Source organism: Apodemus sylvaticus, chromosome 4 (assembly GCF_947179515.1).
Source record: "Apodemus sylvaticus chromosome 4, mApoSyl1.1, whole genome shotgun sequence".
NCBI lineage: Eukaryota > Metazoa > Chordata > Mammalia > Rodentia > Muridae > Apodemus > Apodemus sylvaticus.
In genome coordinates, this window is record NC_067475.1 from 67269275 (window position 1) to 67286951 (window position 17677).

The window sequence follows — 17677 nt, forward strand, 5'->3', positions numbered from 1 at the left end:
ACCTCTGGAAGAGCAGTCAGTGCTCTTAACTGCTGAGCCATCTCTCCAGCTCCTTGCCTTATTAATCTTAATATGGAATATACAAAATAACAGCTGACAGCAGCATTTTCCTCCCTACTGTGTAAAGGGCAGTCCTACTGTGTGACCTTGCTAGCCCACAAAGTTCTGGTCATGTTTATGTGTGTTTAATAGCTTTTGGAGAGTCTTTGCCTGTAGACAAGAGTGCTTTGTGGTTTTAGTATAACATCTCACCCATAACTTGAGGCTGCAAACATCTTAATTCATGGATAGTTTAGAATTGGAACCATTAGGGTGTGTCCACTACCTTTCCCCCAACACTTAGAATTTCAGTGAAAACCTGCGGGTAGCCATGCTAGCTGCTAACGTCAAGGAAACCCATCCATAGTCACAGGAGCTAAGACTTACAATGACCTGAGAGAACAGATGTCAACAAGGAAGCAGATGGACAGAGTGACACCCACCTGCTTTCCTGGCTACTCAGAAGCCTAGGAGAGGAGAGCCCCGAGTGCCCGGCCAGCCCGGGGAACACAGGGAACCCCCGCATCTTGAATTGAATAAAAAAAAGTCAGTGAGCAAACTGATCTTTAATTTGTTAGCCTGGAAGGCTTGCTTGCTCTGTGGGCAAGGACAGGTTATTTACATAGAATCATTGTACAGTATTTACAGGAGGAGGCCGGACACAGCAGCAGGCTGGATAGCTAGAGAAAGGGCAAGAGCCAAGCGGGGAAGGAAACTCCAATATCAAAATGTACACAGAAACCGAAAAGTGTGAGGCCAGAGGAGGGTCTGGGCTGAGTCAGGAGGCAGTCTGCTGCGGCAGAGCCGGGGAGAAGCTCAAACAGCCTGCAGCTGTGAGGGAAGGGTGCGTTGGGCAGGAAGGACAGCCTGGGAAAGGGTAGAGTGTGGAAGAGAAAAAATATGCTACATGCTGTTTCAGAAAAAGAGAACACAATTAGCACGTCACCATCCATAACTTATGGATGGTACCCTACCAAAAAGTCATCCCCCTCCCCCTTTTAAGTATCTGGGCAGGAGACTAAGAAAGAGAATTCTGTCTCATGGTAACAAATTCTTAACTAGACTCAAGACAGACAAAGGGATGAGAGCTAAGATTCTGGCAATGGAATCGAAGACCAACCGCAGAGGTCTTCCCCTTAGCATCGCCTTCCTAACCTTCTTTGGCAGGTTCTTCCCCTCGTCCCTAAGGATCTGGATTTTAACTTCAGTCAAGGAGTTGAATTACGATGAGGCTGGCACATGGGACAGTCTAAGCTTCCATCTCACCGATCTGGGTTCCCTCCTTATCTCGTACCAGTGTCTGTCAGGGCTTGAGTCGTAGCCAGGGACAGATTAAGGTGAGAATAGACAGGATGGAGGATATGAGGCCGCACAGCCCCACAATCCCAGGGCCACAGCGCCAGAGGCCTAGTTTGTCCAGTGGGATGAAGAGGTCACAGGCATTTCTGAGCACGTCCAGCAGAAGAGGCGGGTGACCTCGAAGGACTCGAGCCAGTAGCAGGATCCGGAGCTGAAACTTCAAAGCCAGCTGTGGCAGGCATCCTCCTGGAGTCCCTGGTCCTCCAGGTCCCCCAGTCTCTACTCCTCCCGAGACTCCACCTCCAGAAACTTTCATTCGCCTGCTGTAAGCTGAAGTCTCTTGTTCCATCAGTAGGCGAATCTCATAAGCATCACGGCTCAGGTTCATGATGAGGGAAAACAGATAGTACCTGAGACACACAGGGAAGATACATGAGTTAGAAGAGGCACAAATGTCTACTGAACAACACGTTCCACGGACTGGAGAGGGATTCCACATTAGAACATCAGAAGTGACTGCTGTAATCCACTGCTAGAAATGTCTACACTGGGACTGGGGAGATAGCTTACGGGTAAAGGCACTTGCCATTCAGCCTGAAGTTCCAAGTTTGATCCCCAGAACATCTGACTTCCCGAGCTGTCCTTTGACTTCCCGAGCTGTCCTTTGACTTCCCGAGCTGTCCTTTGACTTCCACAGACACACTAATGTACTTACATGTACCCACATATCCAACAGAAATAAATTAATATATTATGCTACATATAAGATAGACAGACAGACAGACAGACAATCTTGCTGGGCTGGAGAGATGGCTCAGAGGTTAAGAGCACTGACTGCTCTTCCTGAGGTCCTGAGTTCAATTCCCAGCAACCACATGGTGGCTCACAACCATCTATAATGAGATCTGGTGCCCTCTTCTGGTATGAAGCCAGAACATTGTATACATAATAAGTAAATAACTCTTAAAAGTGGGAACCCTTAGAAGTGGGAATGTAGCTCACTGGTAAGAGCATTTGCCTTACAAGGGCTGGAGAGATGGCTCAGCGATTAAGAGCACTGACTGCTCTTCTGGAGGTCCTGAGTTCAAGTCTTAGCACCCACATAGTGGCTCAAAACCATAAAGAGATCTGAGGCCGTCTTCTGGTGTGTCTGAAGACAGCTACAGTGTACTTACATATAATAATAAATGAATCTTTATAAAAAAAAAAGAGTATTTGCCTTCCATGTACAAGGCCTGGTTTCAATATCAACAACACCAGAAAAGAATCCTCCTTTCTTGACAACATGCTAGGTTTAATAAATCTGATACAGAAAGACTCATCATCACACTTATGTGTTAAACCTAAACAGCCTAGCCTTTTGAAGTATTGAATAAAACTGTGATTGCAGGGGGCAAAACACAGGAAGAAGGTAGCTATTGGGACAAACATTCAGATTTACAAAATAAATAGCTCTATATATCTAACATGGTGACTGCAGTTAATATATCAGTTAACATATAACATATAGTTAATATAATCATGTACTTGAAAGTTGCTAAATGGGTCGATCTCAGCTTGTGTTCTTATCACTAAAAAGATGTCACCATGAGGTTATAAGCATTTTAAAAATTATTTATATTATGTATATGGGTGTTTTTCCTGCATGTATGTCTGTGCACTATAGAAGGCCAGAAGAATGTGTCAGATCAGCTAGAATTGGAGATTCAGGTGGTTGTGAGCACCACGTTCCCTCTGGAAGAACTAGTATTCTGAACTGTTGTGTCATCTCTCCTGCCCCATTATAAAAATGTTACTATCTTGACTATGGTGATCATTTCACCATATACAAAACATCACACTGTACACTTAAATACATGTAATTATACTCCTGAAACAATAAAGAAAAAGCAACTCTCCTGCTATCCTACAATGTACTTATTTGCACCTTAAGGGCCTGGCTTAAAATTTATGAGTCATAAAATCTGCTAAGATCAACAACAAATTTCATTTTTGAGACAATCCTTCTAATGCACCCACTCTGAGCTGGGGAGATGGCAGTAGTGACGTGCTTGCCATTCGAGAGTGAGGCCCGAAGCTCAGATCCCCAGAGTCAATGCCAGTGCTGACATCTGTGAAGACAGAGACTCCCGGAAGAAGGTGGCTAGGCAGACTAGCACTGTGTAAGTAAGCTCTGGGTTCAACTGAAAGATCCTGTGCCAGTGAATATGGTGGAGAAAGACAAAGGGAGACTTCCAAAACATGTTCCTAGACATTTGCATACACTCATGCAAACACACACACACACACACACACACACACACACACACACACACACGGAAAAATACATTTAACCTGACCCTAGTAATGCAAACTATTTTGAAAGAACAAATTTAGCTGTTCAAGAGGCACATATAATCTCTGGGTTCAAGGCCAGCCTGGTCTACAGAGTGATTTCCAGGACAGTCAAGGCTACACAGAGGACAGAGGATGCACGAGAGAGAGAGAGAGAGAGAGAGAGAGAGAGAGAGAGAGAGAGAGAGAGAGAGAGACAGACAGACAGACACAGACAGATAGACAGAGACAGAAAGAAAGAGAGAGAGAGAGACAGACACAGACAGACACAGACAGATAGACAGAGACAGAAAGAAAGAGAGAGAGAGAGACAGACACAGACAGACACAGACAGATAGACAGAAACAGAAAGAGAGAGAGAGAGAGAGTGTGTGTGAGAGAGAGACAGAGTTGCAGGCTGAAGTGGTGGTGAATGCCTATGATCTCAACATTTAGGATCAGGAGTTCAAGGACAACCTGGGTTACATGAGACCATGCCTCAAGAAAGAACGGAGATGGTAGTGCACACCTGTAATCCCAGCACTTGGGAGGGCAGGTGGATTTCTGAGTTCGAGGCCAGTCTGGTCTACAGAGTTCCACGACAGCCAGGGTTATACAGAGAAACCCTGTATCAAAAAAACCAAGAGAGAGAGAGAGAGAGAGAAAGAGAGAGAGAGAGAGAGAGAGAGAGAGAGAGAGAGAGAGAGAGAGAGAGAAAGAAAGAGAAAGAGAGAGAAGAAGGGCTGGAGGGATGGCTCAGTGGTTAAGAGCAATGACTGTTCTTCCAAAAGTTCTGAGTTCAAATCCCAGCAACCACATGGTGGCTCACAACCATCTGTAATAGGATCTGATGCCCTCTTCTGGTGCCTGAAGGTAGCTACAGTGTACTCACATATAATAAATAAATAAATCTTTAAAATATATATCCCCAGCCAGGTGGTGGTGGCGCATCCCTGTAATCCCAGTACTTGGGAGGCAGAGGCAGTGGATTTCTGAGTTCGAGGCCAGCCTGGCCTACAGAGTGAGTTCCAGGACAGCAAGGGCTATACAGAGAAACCCTGTCTCGAACCCCACCCCCAATGTATGTGTATATATATATATATATATATATATATATATATACACTTAAAAAAAGAGAAAAGAAAACATACTTATACAGACTTTATATCCAATCTCTAAGAAAAAAACAAAGACCCCTCGCAAAGGTCCAGACATATTAACTGACTGCTTGAGATACTAGATTATAAATTTCTTAAGCAAAAAAATATATATATATTTTGAGACAGAGTCTTGCTCTGTAGCTCTGGCTGACCTGGAACTCACTATGTAAAGTAGGCACACTTCAAATTCACGGAGATTTCCCTGCCTTTGCCTTCTAGAGCAGAGTTAAGGGCCTGCATCACCACACTTGGCTCAGCTCAAAACCTTTTACATTTCAGTTTTTTTTTTTCTTTTTTTCTTTTTTCTTTTCGAGACAGAGTTTCTCTGTATAGCCCCGTCTGTCCTGGAACTCACTCTGTAGACCAGGCTGGCCTCCAACTCAGAAATTCGCCTGCCTCTGCCTCCCAGAGTGCTGGGATTACAGGCGTGTGCCACCACTGCCTGGCAGGCATTTCTGTTGATTTAAGACGGGATTTATTTCACTATGTGGTTCATAAGTTTTTTATCCTGCCTAAGCCTTCTCAGTGCTGGGGTTACAGGTATACATTAGCTAAGTCTTAAATACAAAAGCCTGTGTGTGCACATTCATGTGTGTGTGTGTGTGTGTGTGTGTGTGTGTTACAAGGTCTGCATATACAGAGTCAAAGGTAGACACCAGATGCTCTCCTCTACTGTTCTCCGCCGTGTTTGGAGACTAGGTCTTTGACTGAGCCTGGAGCTCTTCACTTGGTGGACACACCCTCCTTACTCAGACTCCCAGCACCAGGGCTCACAGGCATGAGCAGTACAGCTGACTGGTGTAGTTGCTGGGGATCCAAACTCAGCTCTTGTGCATGTTTGCAACAACCACTTTTCATGGCTTACACATCTCTGCAGCCTGGATTTTGTTTTTTATCTACCCTAGTTACAGAGTCTCTCTGTGGCCAGTCTTGTCCCTACCCCAGCTGTTGACATTGATAAAGTAGCTAGTAGCATGAATGTGAATCATGTCACTATGTCTGTTCTTAAAATTCCTCCTCCCCGCTCCCCCCACCCCCTTTTTTTTGTATTTTCAGGGTTTCTCTGTGTAGCCCTGGCTGTCCTGGAACTCACTCTGCAGACCAGGCTGGCTTCAAACTCAGAAATCCGCCTGCCTCTGCCTCCCAAATGCTGGGATTAAAGGCGTGCGCCACCAGGCCCGGCTCACTCTTCTTATCTAATAACAATCAGCCCTATATACCTCAGCTACACCCTCAGCCACTTAACGTTACCTTGTATCATTCTTTTCATAATCTCGAGAGTGGTATGCTTGTGCTTGCTGCTTGCGTGTACACGTGTGTATGTGTGTATGCATGTGTGTGTGTGTTCCTGTGTGTAGGTGAAAGTGCATGTGTCTGAGACCAAAGGACTCCTCATGCATGGAGACCAACAGGACAAGCTCAAACCTTATTCTTGATATACTGACTACCTTGTTTCTGGAGACAGGGTCTCCCATTTGTCTGTTTGCTGTCTGTTGCATTTGTTTTAGGTTTTTTTTTTTTAATTTCTGAATATAGTTGTTTTGACTCATGTATGTCTTGTGCACCATGTTCATGCAGTGCCTGTGGAAGCCAGAAGAGGGCATCAGATTTCCTCTAGAACTGAGAGTTACAGAGGGTCCTGAGTTGCCTTGTGGGTGCTGGGCTCCTCGTGTTCAAGCTCTGTTATGTGCAGAAGAGGGGGTCTCCCGCGGCTGCCTTTAGATCAAGATGTAGAACTCTAGGCTCTTCCACACCATGTCTGACTGTAGGCTACCATGCTTCCTGCCATGATGATAATGAACTGAACTTCTGAAACTGTAAGCCAGCCCCAATTATATGTTTGCCTTTATGAGACTTGCCTAGGTCATGGTGTCTCTTCACAGCAATAAACCCTAACTAAGACTAAGACATCAGGTTTGCTTGTTTTTAAAACTCACTGAGTCATCTTAAACTTTATGTTGCAAGGATCAGGCACCACATTTGTTTAGCTTTTGCTTAATCTCCTGGTCCACAGTAAGAAACTGAGACATGTTTTTGGAAAATCCAAGCAGTGGGAGTGGCGTGTGCTTCTGGAGTCCCAGGTACTAAGGTGGCCAAGGTAGGAGGATTCTTTGAATCGGGAATTCTGTAGCAGCCTGAGCAACAAACCGAGACCCTCATCTCTTTTATGTGTGGAGATTCACATATGTGTACACATGCATGTGAACCCCAGAGTTCAACCTGGGGGTCTCTCCTCAGGTGCTATCCACCTTGTTTTTGAGACAGGATTTCTCACTTGGTCTGGAACTTGCCAGAGAGTCTTAGGAATCTTCCAGTTTAACTCCATATTGCTGGGATTGCAAGAATGTGTCAGTATGTGTGGTTCTGGTTTTTGTTTAACATGGGTTCTGGGGAATCAAACTCAGGTCTTCATGCTTGTAGGAGAACTGTGTTATCTCAGTGCTATGATATATCTCAAAAGAAAAAGAAGCTAGACATGGTATCACATGCCTGTAATGCTGTCCTAGAACTGCAGCACCTAAAGCAGGAGAATCCAAGTTTTAGGCAAGACAGGGCTATGCATTGGGACCTATCTAAAAATAAAACAAAACAACAAACATCAAAAACACCACACAAGATGACCCAGCAGGGTAAAGACATCAGTCATTAATCCAGCCACTTATGTAGCATAGCAAATATAACTTCCATCTGATATTTTTACTTTGTAATGGTTTAAGCTGAAAAGGAGATTGGAAACCAAATGGTCAATTCAGATAGATATAACTGTCATGGCACAGTGGCACATGCCTTTAATCCCAGTACTCTGGAAGCAGAGTCAGGTAGATCTCTGTGAGTTCAAGGCCAGGAAGACCTTGCCTCAAAAAACTGATAAACATGACTGGAAAGATGACTCAGCAGTTAAGAGTACCAGCTGCTCTTCCAGAGGTTCTGACTTCAATTCCCAGCAACCACATGGTGGCTCACAACCATCTGTAATGGGATCTGATGCCCTCTTCTGGAGTGTCTGAAGTCAGCTACAGTATACTCATATACATAAATAAATCAATCTTTTAAAAAGCAAATGAATAATATACAGTCAGTCCATCCATGGAGGAGTAATAGGATTAATCACAGGATCGTTTCCCCTGCTCACCCATCCAAATTCTACCCAAATCCACAGCTGCTCAAGTCCCTTAGATAAAGTGGCATTGCATCTATATATAATCCACACAATCCTCTGTATCTACCTCCAGATTGTTTATAATATCTAATACAATATATGTGCAATGTAAGGAAATATTGTATTGTTTAAGGAATAATGACACAAACAAGTTTCACGTTTAATTCAGATGCACTTTTCTCCTCAACATTTCCAGCCTGTGGTTGCTTGAATCAGCAGATGTGGGGACAATGGGTGTGAAAAGCCACTGTACACTCAAAAGAAAAAAAAATCCTGAGACCCCTCTGTCTCATATACAGTAAGCTCTGGGCCAGGGAGATGGAAGTGGGGTGGCCCAGGAGATTGAAGTGGGTGTGGGTCACTTGCCATGAAACCTAACAGCTTGAGTTTGAGTCTTGACCTGAGTTTGGTACCTGGAACTCACAGTAGAAGGAGAAAACCAGCCACTGAAGGCTGTTGTCCAAACTACAGATGTGCTCTGCGGCACCTACCATAATAATTTTATTAATGTAAATATACGGGGCTAGAGTGATGGTTTAGTGGTTAAAGCGCTGGCTGCTCTCCCCTAGGACTTGGCTTTTGATTCCCAGAATCCACATGACAGCTCACAACCATCTTAACTACAATTCTGATGCCCTCTTTTGGCCTCTGCCAGCACCAGGGACACAAGTGGCGCACAGACACGCAGGCAAAAGACCCACATATGTAAAACAGAATGTTCAGTAGTACACACCACGCAAGCTGTGCAGAACGAAGGCTACAAATAGTCTTGTAGGATAAAAGGAACACCGACCTGAACGAACGCTGGGCCCACTTTTCCTGGTCCACACGAGGAGCCAGCCCAGACTTTCCAGCCCACAGAACATTGTCACAGGCAAAGTACAGGGCTCGATTGAGGTGACTAACAGTGATGCAGAATCTCAGGACGACATCTGACAGGTGTACAGCTCTTTTGGCCGACTCCAGGGCATCTGCTGAGTTCCCCAGACGTAGCACTTGTGGAGGAAAAGGGAGAGGGAGGATTTGAAGTAGAGAGGTGGGGGTGGGAGTGGGGATGAAAGAAAAAAGTAAACGTTGAACAAGCAATGATAACATACAGGAAGAAAGAGTAAAAATAATTTGTTCTTTTCCTTTTAAAAAAAATATTTATTTATTTATTATATGTAAGTACACTGTAGCTGTCTTCAGACACTCCAAAAGAGGGTGTCAGATCTCATTACGGATGGTTGTGACCCACCATATAGTTGCTGGGCTTTGAACTCAGGACCTTCCGAAGAGCAGTCGGTGCTCTTAACATCTAAGCCCTGATGTTCTTTTTCTTAACTTCAAATCTTAATTCATTTTCGTGCCAGTTTAGTTTCTCCTTGCGCGTCTCTCCAATGAGCACTAACTTCCTATGCCTGTTCTCGCACCTCACCCGGGGAGACACGCAGGGCAGAGCCAAATGATGGCGAGCTGGCAGAGGGAGCACACAGAGGGAGAGGCCATGGCTCCCAGCCGAGGATGGTGAAAGGTTTGCTCTACTTACACTTTCGTCCGAGGCTCAGATGACCCTCCAGTTGTCGAATCTGTTTCTGTAACTCAGGACTAGCCCCATGTCTCTGCAAAGCATGGCCGAGAAGGGAACAGGCATACTGCGCGGCCCTGGAGGGAGGACAGGCAGCAGAGTCAGGGACAGGCCTCCCTCACCTCTCCGCCAACAATGTCCTCCGTGGGCTGGTGGGGCGGGTAAGAGCACTTGCTCTTGCAGGTGACCTGGGTTCCGCTCCCGGCACCCAAATAGTGGCTCACAACTCTCTGTAATTCTACTTCCAGGCTATCCACCACCTTTTTCTGTCCTCTGCAGGTACCAGACACACATGTGTACACATACATCCTTGCAGACAAAACACTCAAATAAGTAACTGGTAAACAACCCCCCCACACTCCCACCCCCTGCTAGGAACACTTCCTCCTTTTCAGGCCAACCTCTATCAGGTTTTCCTTAAGGCCAGGGGAAAGGAAAGACGTGCAAGGAAAATAAAGCCTAGAAGGTGGTGGAGAGCACTATTTGGAGTTAAGAGGCTAAGAGTTCTGAAAACTATGAGGCCTAAGGGGCCAGGAAGCAGCCCGGGGTCCATCGCAAGCGTCCACACTCGAATTTACACTTGGAACACGACAGAGGGAGATCTAGTTGAAGGACAGATTACTTCTCCCGAGAGATAAACTAAGAGATAAAGGTCCTTGAACTGGATGGAAACCAAGGGAGAGCAGAGATAGCGAGGCTCTTAGGTCACAACCGGTGAGAGGACGCAGAACAGAAAGGATCGCTCCTCATGCCACCACAGCAGTGAGGAAACTGTTGCTCTTCGTGGACACCGTAACCCTAGGAGGCCTCCCCGCTGGCCCACTCATGCCTCAGTTTCCCCATCTTTCCCTTGAGCAGGAAAGAATCATCTCACAACCGGCTGCGGAGTGCGCCTCCCGGGCCGCGCGGGCCCCCGTAGCCACAGTGACCCTTAGGGACCCCGTAGCGCGCCCGTCGCCTCGCGGGAACCTGCTCTGCCCTCCCGCCCGCGCTCCTCCGTCGGCCGCACCTACACAGCCGCTCCCGGGCTTGGCTCTGAGCACTGAAGCGGACCCAGGCGTCCATGACAGCGGCGGCCCGGGCCCACGGCGCCGCAGCCCGCCTGCTCCAGCCCCAAGTCACGCCTCCTGGGCGAGCAACGGGGCTTCGCGAGGGACAAACGGCGGCAGGAAAGCCAATCAGCCAGAGCCAGCCTTGAAGCGGAATTTTCGGGGCGCGAAGCGAGATCGTGGGTGCATTTCCGGCAGCTCACCCCTTCTAGGCCGGTCTCCGGCTTTTAAGCACACTCCCAGGAGCACATTCTGCTTTAAATTCTCAGTAGCAAGAGGTGGGGCCCAGAGGCGCTGTAGGACGCTGCCAAGGCACACACACCTCCCGCCCCAAACCCCCTCTGGTGCTGAAGAGTCCAGAATAGCAGAAGCCTGTCCTAGACTGTTTCTCGTAGGGAAAGTGGATGCGATGAGATGCTGTTTGACAACCTCCTCCCGAATAGAGGATGTAGACTCTAGGGACAGAATTAAGCATACTTCATAGACTACCACATCTGCAGGCTTCAGAACACCTTTCAGGTCAGCAGTGAAGGACGGTCTGGATAAGTGGAAATATATCAGAGGAGCTCATTTTCTCAGGGGCTGCAGTGTCTGAATGGGAGTGATCATTCCGCTCTACATTACTTTGCTGGAGGAAACCCGGCCCTGCTCTAGTGAGCGGCACCTTAGTACCCTCGGCCAACTCTATCCCTTCCTAGCCCCACAGCTCGACTCATTTAGCTGCTGCCAACTTACAGGTCACTTCTGGGGTTATGCCCCAAGGCGCTACCTGAAACATTCTTGTCCAGTGTCTGTTTGGCGACATCACGTGTTAGGCATCCATATCTCTAAAAACTAATTGGCATGTGGATAGCAGCTTTCTGAAGCAGTACCCAACCTGCTTTAACCCAGAGCTCAGGGGGAAGGTGTAAACGGAATGTCTGGGGGGAAAACTGGTTTCTTGCTTGTCTTGCTCTAGATGAGTGAGCTGTCAGAGCTCTGGTCTGGGCTGAACCCGAACTTAACTGCACAGCAGCTGCTTGGGAAGTTACTGCACTGCATGCTTTGCCGCCACTGGCCATGAATCCTAGGGGAGGCAGGCTGCTCTCTCGACGGGTTAGGGTTTGCAAGCCAGAGCCTACCCTTTGCCAGGTGATGGTGCATGCTCTAAATTCAACACTTAGGAGGCAGAGCAGGGACTGCTGAAAGCTTAAAGCCATTCCATCCCACCTGGCAGGAGCTACATACACACTGAGACTGACTTTAGGGGTGCTAGCTTGGTGGTTGAGTACTCACTGCTCTTGCCATGAACTGGGGTCCAATTCTTACATGTAAAGGACTGTTCACAACGGTCTCGAACTCCAGTTTCGGGGAATCTGATGGTCTCTTCTGGCCTCCATGGGCACAAGCTTGTGGTAAATGTTATGGACTTAACAGGCTGACATTCATACACGTTAAAAAAAGCGACCTCTTCATCCTCCCTGTTCCTCCTCCTCTAAGGCATTGGCACAGAAATACCTCCAGGTCAGGGAAAGACATTTTACAGCTCAGGAATCTATGAGGGCAAGCAACCCTAGTTAAGACTCAGCGATGGATACGAGCCTGAACTGGCCATTTCCTATAACCAGGCAAGACTTCCAGTGGAGGAATTGTGACACCAACCAAGTCACAAAACCTTCAACCTATAATTTGTCCTGCCTTCAGGATGTCCTGGAGTAAAAGTGGTGCAGAAATTGTGGAAGTTGCCAACCAATGACTGTCCAGCTTGAGAGGGATGGGCCCTACAGGCCAGACACCAGAGGCTGAGTAGCCTAGAAACCTCGGATAGAACAAATGGGGTGAGGTGGGGTAGGGGTGAATCATAGACTGGTGCCTAGCCGGTCTGTTCATCAGAGGCTTCACACAGTGACTGATGGAAACAGAGGCACAGACCCATAGCCAAACATTAGGTGGAGAATGCTGCAGAAGAGGGGGAGGAAGAACTGTACAAGAAAATGCACAGAGATGGGCAGTGGTGGTGCATGCCTTTAATCCCAGCACTTGGGGGGTAGAGGCAGGATGATTTCTGAGTTCCAGGCCAGTCTGGTCTACAGAGTGGGTTCCAGGACATCCAGGGCTATACAGAGAAACCCTGTCTTGAAAACAAACAAACAAACAAACAAGAAAATGCACAGAATCAAGTAAACTGGGCCTACAGGGGCCCAGAGACTGAACTGCTTCACAGATGCTATAGTTGTGTAGTTTGGTCTTCTTGTGGGACTTCTAACAGTGGGAGCAGGGGCTGTCTCTGATTCTACCACCTGCTTCTGGAACCCTTTCTTTCCTCCTACTGTGTTGAGCTTTCGAGCCTTAATGAAAGAAGGTGCCTGTCTTACTGCACCTTAACACACCATGGCTGCTGGTACCCGTGGGAGACCTGCCTTCTTCAGAAGAGAAATGGAGTGGATGGGGGGAGGCCAACAATGTGGTTGAGATGTTAAAAAAAAAAAAAAGCATTAAAAAAAAGATAAATGGATCAATCCAGCCCCCCACCCCCCAAAAATAAAGTAAGCCGACGTAGTAACTCGAAGCAGAGCCAGCCTGGTTTTCAGAGCAGGTTTCAGAACAGTCATGGCAAAGAGGAAAAACCCCATCTTAAAGAAAATGTGTGGCTGGAGAGCTGGCTCAGTCGTTAAGAACACTTGTTTTTGGAGAGAACCCAACTTCAATTCCCATCATTGACATGATGGTCACAGCCATCTGTAACCTCCAGGGGAGGTGAATTCCAGGGGATCCAACACCCTCCTCACACCTCAGCAGGCACCAGGCATAAACATGGTACAGAAACACGCAAAGGAAAACACCTATACACATAACTTTTTTTTAAAGTGAAGCACCTGTTAAACTCAACAACCTAGCACTGGAGGGAAATTAGTAAGGTAGTTAAGTACCAGGCTAGCCTGAGCTAGTTAGTTTTAAGACCCTGCTTATAAAGCAGCAGCAGCAGCTGCCTGACTATAGTTCTGAGAAGGAAAAACAAAAAACAAAACAACAACAAAAAGCCCTACAATATTACAAACAAGATCTCCACCATCCACTATAAAAAGAAACCTAGGGCTGGGGTTGGCTCAGTTGTTAAGAGCACTGGCTGCTTTTCCAGAGGACAGAAATTGAATCACCCATCCACACAGCAGCTCAGAGCATCTGTAACTTCTGTCCCAGAGACTCTGGAGCCCTGTTCTGACCTTCTCAGGCACCAGGCACACATGTAGCATACAAACATACATGTAGGCAAGAAATTCATTAAATATATCTGACACTCTCACAGATATGCAAATGCAAACATGCACAACACCAAACTAAACTGTTGACATACATTTCTTTTTTTCTTTTTGTTGGCTTTTTCGAGACAGGGTTTCTCAGTGTAGCCCTGGCTGTCCTAGAACTCACTCTATAGTCCAGGCTGGCCTTGAACTCAGAAATCTGCCTGCCTTTGCCTCCCAAGTGCTAGGATTAAAAGCATGCGCCATCACCGCCCGGCACCGACATACATTTTTAACATATAAAATTTGAAATTTTATGGTATAAAAAATGGCATTAGGAATAGTAAAAAATTGCTTATTTCTTTAAGCTCAAGTTTCAAAGTCATAGTAGTTAAAAAGAGGGTTTTTACTGTACATGGTTAAGTTCTGTAGGAAAAAGAGGAGTTAGAAGGCCACACAATAAACTGATTGAGTTTTCCTTCCTTTCCACCTCCTCTTCCCCAGGACAAGATCTCATAGGACCCAGGCTGACCTCCAACTGGCTATGTAGCTGGGGACGACTCCAACGTATGATGCTTTAGCCTTCACCTCCCACACTAGGCAGACATTCTACCAACTGAACCACATCCCCAATCCTCATGAGCTCTTGTATTTCTCAAAGCACAAGGAAGATCCAGAGATGTAAGAACACAAGTGAGAATAGGATCATCCCAACCAAGTATCCACGTCGTAGCCAGGCAATTCATCTACTGCCTCTCTGGCTGACACTCTTTCTTTACCAGCCGTCATGACCCTCAAGCTTTCTCAACTTACTCTTCCAAATACCCTAGAATACCTAGAAATCTGAAAACCCAGGGTTATCTTTCACCAAATACTTATTCAATCTACCTTATCAGAAACCACCAAGGAAGGCACCCTTACCCTGCAAATCTAAACTAAAATATATCCTTAACCAATTCAACCCAAACCCCTAAGCAATTTAACAAAAGGAACGGGAAGGGCCAATAGCATTTGAAAAAATGTTAAGTTTAATATTTGCCATCATGCACTGAGGAGGCAGAGCATCAGTCTAAGGCCAGTGTGGGCCACATATAGGGACCTACACAACAACAAACCGGTTACTACAGACACACCAGAAAAGCCATTTCAGCTAAAAACTATGACAAAGGGATAGCAATGTCTTTTTTTTTCTTCTCTCTCTTGAGACAGGGTCTGTGTAGCCTGGAACTCTCCTGTAGACCAGGTTGGCCTTACACTCAAGCAATCCACCTGCCTTCCAAGTGCTGGAATTAAAGGTGAGCATATTGTTACACAGTACTCAAGCTGGGTTTCTTTTATGTTGTAGGAACTAACAAACTTCACAGTTCAGCACTATATTCAAAGTAGAACTGGCCAAGCATCTTAAAGCCCCATGTATTAATTCATAAACTGGGTATGGTGGCCCATGGGTCCAATCTTAGCACCCAGGAGTTAAGAGGCAGGTGCCAGAAGTTCAAGGTCATTCTCGGCAATAAGCCAGTGAGGTCAAGGCCAGCTGCACAAGGCTCTGACAGAGAAGCAAAAGAGACACCAATATCTGTTCACAAGAGTATGTAAAATAGTATGTAAAATTCATCCCTTAGTGCCATAGGAAAAATCTCATTACCCCTGCTCTCATCTTCTAAGAAAAATTGCTGAGCAGCCTCCTTGAGCCTTTCTAGAAACTCAGAATGCCACACCAGACAGATGTAGCTTCGAAATCACTCAGAATGCCCCACTGTAGTTGTTCAGTTTCCAAAATAGTAAAATAGTTTTAAATGTAGAAAACAAAATGAAACATTTATTTTTTTCTTAAATTCAAAAGCAATACTAAGTAGATGGGGTAAATTAAATATAAACACAAGGTCCGCCTGAGCCCTGTTTTTCCAAGGCAGCCTAACCAAGTGGACTTGCAAAGAGACCACCTGGTCAACAGAGGATTTATCAACGGCGTCTCCGGTCTGGACTCCTGCTTCGTCTTCGGCCTCCTCTACGGAAAATGAAAAAAACAAAAGGGGACTATCAGAAAGACAACACAGTATCCTTAGTTATCTTGCTCATGTTCCCTTTGCTAAGAGAAATGTGGGCCCCGCCCCTCCATCTTACCTCCTCTTGCCCTTTGGTGGACCACGAACAAAACACCAGTCGACACTGATTGGCTGTCCCATCAGATCTTGACCATTTAGTCCCTCCATGGCAGCCTGAGCCTCTTTGTATGTTTCATACTCAACTAGAGTATACCCCTAGGAGAACATATAAAAGTGTCAAAGCTTAGCCAGGCCTGACAGCACACACTTTTGATTCCAGCCTTGGAGAGGCAGAGTCCAGCCTAGTCAGTCTACAAAGTGAGCCTGGCACATCCAGGGCTCTGTTACATGGTGAAACCCTGTCACAAAACAACAACAAAAAGTATCAAAATTTTACTTCACCAACCATCAGGTACTCTCTTCCTTAAACTGGAAATGCACACTTAAGAGAAAAATTTAGAGCTCTACACCATTCAAATTATATCACATATCCCCATTATATACACAAAATGCCCATTCTGTTTCTGTCTCTTTCTTGTGGGTAACAAATTCAATTTCCAATGTCATTTCACTTTCTACCTGTGCTTGATCAACCCAGCAAACACAACACAACACAAGAAACATATCTAAGAATTGTAAGTGAACGAAGAAAATCTACCTTCAAGTAACCTGTGCGCCGGTCCAAATTAAGGTGGATATTTTTTATTTCTCCATATTCAGCGAATTTGTCATGGATATCTTCTTCTGTGGCTTCTTCATGGACTCCAGTGACAAAGAGAATCCAACCTTCAACAGCTGTTGGGTAGGGGGAAGGTGTTCTATGAACATGTGCAATAAAAAGCCCAGTACTCAGGAGGCAGAGGCAGGCAGATCTGTGACTTTGAAGCCAGCCTGGTCTACAAGGAGTTTCAGGATAGCCAGGGCTGTTACACAGAGAAATCCTGTATCAAAAAACAAACTAAAAGAGAAAAATTCCAAAAAGAACCACAGTAGGCAATTTTCGGAGACTGGCTAAACAACTCCTTACTTTCCATCTAAGTGTCAACACACACAGGCTCCCCACAGGTCCTATATTTACTTACAGCGCTGTGGTCCAGGTTCATCGCCATCCTGCTCCACACTGTCATAATCCTCCCGCATCCGCGCTCGGGAACCCTCTTCTGAAAGAATACATACCAGATCACCGAAAACTGTCCTCCAAATGTGTTCCCCTCGCACCCTCAAATTCTCCCTATTAGACCACTCACTCTCCCCTATTCCCCCACACTCACCGGAGCCAAAACCACGGCCTTTCCGTTTCTTCGCTTTTTCTTTTAATTTGTGAATGCTTTCTAGAGTTCCAGGTGAGAAAATAAGAAGCGACAAAAATAAGAGTCATTTCTTTTTAAAAAACGTCTCTTTTCCTAGACTATTGGGAAGCATACGACACAGACTCCAGCTTCAGTCCCTTCCCGGTTCCGCCCCTAATTCCTTCCCAAGGGGGCGGAGTCTATCATTTCGGAGACCCAGTTCGTGGGGTGGCATCCCAGGAAAATTTCTTCAATTGCACTCTCCTCCTCTCGCACCTCCCCCTCTTCACGCAGCCGCCTCCACTCTCCTCACCGTCCCCATCCTCATCCATGGCGAAATCCTCGCCCCCCGCCTCGTGAAGATCCAGCACGTCCGCCATCTTGCTTGTCTCGGTGCTCTCTGTGCCGCTAGGAGCTAGGCACCTCGGGAAACCGTCTCAGAGAGAGGACGTCACGAGTAAGGCTGACCAATCAAAGGTTGTCCTCAAGTCCCGCCCTTGGCGCCGTGAAAATTCGTAAATGTAGGCGGCTCCAC

At 46.3% G+C, this 17677-nt stretch overlaps 2 protein-coding genes across 3 annotated transcripts; both read right to left on the minus strand.

The window, feature by feature from the left end:
• Nucleotides 1–586: 586 nt before the first annotated feature.
• Pex11b (peroxisomal biogenesis factor 11 beta) lies at nucleotides 587–10673 on the minus strand. Its single transcript, XM_052179691.1, has 4 exons — nucleotides 10548–10673; nucleotides 9500–9615; nucleotides 8765–8966; nucleotides 587–1748 (listed from the first exon to the last, which is right to left on the minus strand). Exons 1-4 carry the CDS (start codon nucleotides 10601–10603, stop codon nucleotides 1343–1345), a joined length of 780 nt encoding a protein of 259 aa, XP_052035651.1. The 5' UTR covers nucleotides 10604–10673; the 3' UTR covers nucleotides 587–1342.
• A 4925-nt stretch (nucleotides 10674–15598) lies between these two features.
• On the minus strand, nucleotides 15599–17573 carry Rbm8a (RNA binding motif protein 8A). 2 transcript variants are annotated; one of them, XM_052179694.1, is made up of 6 exons: nucleotides 17456–17573; nucleotides 17125–17184; nucleotides 16936–17010; nucleotides 16512–16648; nucleotides 15933–16069; nucleotides 15599–15816 (listed from the first exon to the last, which is right to left on the minus strand). In XM_052179694.1, exons 1-6 carry the CDS (start codon nucleotides 17520–17522, stop codon nucleotides 15771–15773), a joined length of 522 nt encoding a protein of 173 aa, XP_052035654.1. In that variant the 5' UTR covers nucleotides 17523–17573; the 3' UTR covers nucleotides 15599–15770. The 2 variants fall into 2 exon arrangements, with proteins under 2 accessions (XP_052035654.1, XP_052035653.1); XM_052179693.1 differs by having other exon boundaries at nucleotides 16936–17013.
• Between the last annotated feature and the right edge of the window lie 104 nt (nucleotides 17574–17677).

What these genes read in the sequence shown, in the direction of transcription:
- Pex11b (XM_052179691.1), bottom strand. Translation starts at nt 10,603, where the DNA reads ATGGACGCCTGGGTCCGCTTCAGTGCTCAGAGCCAAGCCCGGGAGCGG. An exon ending in GCCCGGGAGCGGCTGTGTAG is followed by an intron (nt 9,616 to 10,547) that starts GTGCGGCCGACG and finishes TCCTCCCTCCAG; the next exon opens with GGCCGCGCAGTATGCCTGTT. An exon ending in TGGGCCCAGCGTTCGTTCAG is followed by an intron (nt 1,749 to 8,764) that starts GTCGGTGTTCCT and finishes TGTGTGTCTCAG; the next exon opens with GTACTATCTGTTTTCCCTCA.
- Rbm8a (XM_052179693.1), bottom strand. Translation starts at nt 17,522, where the DNA reads ATGGCGGACGTGCTGGATCTTCACGAGGCGGGGGGCGAGGATTTCGCC. An exon ending in AGGCCGTGGTTTTGGCTCCG is followed by an intron (nt 17,014 to 17,124) that starts GTGAGTGTGGGG and finishes GTATTCTTTCAG; the next exon opens with AAGAGGGTTCCCGAGCGCGG. An exon ending in GGCGCACAGGTTACTTGAAG is followed by an intron (nt 16,070 to 16,511) that starts GTAGATTTTCTT and finishes ATGTTCTCCTAG; the next exon opens with GGGTATACTCTAGTTGAGTA.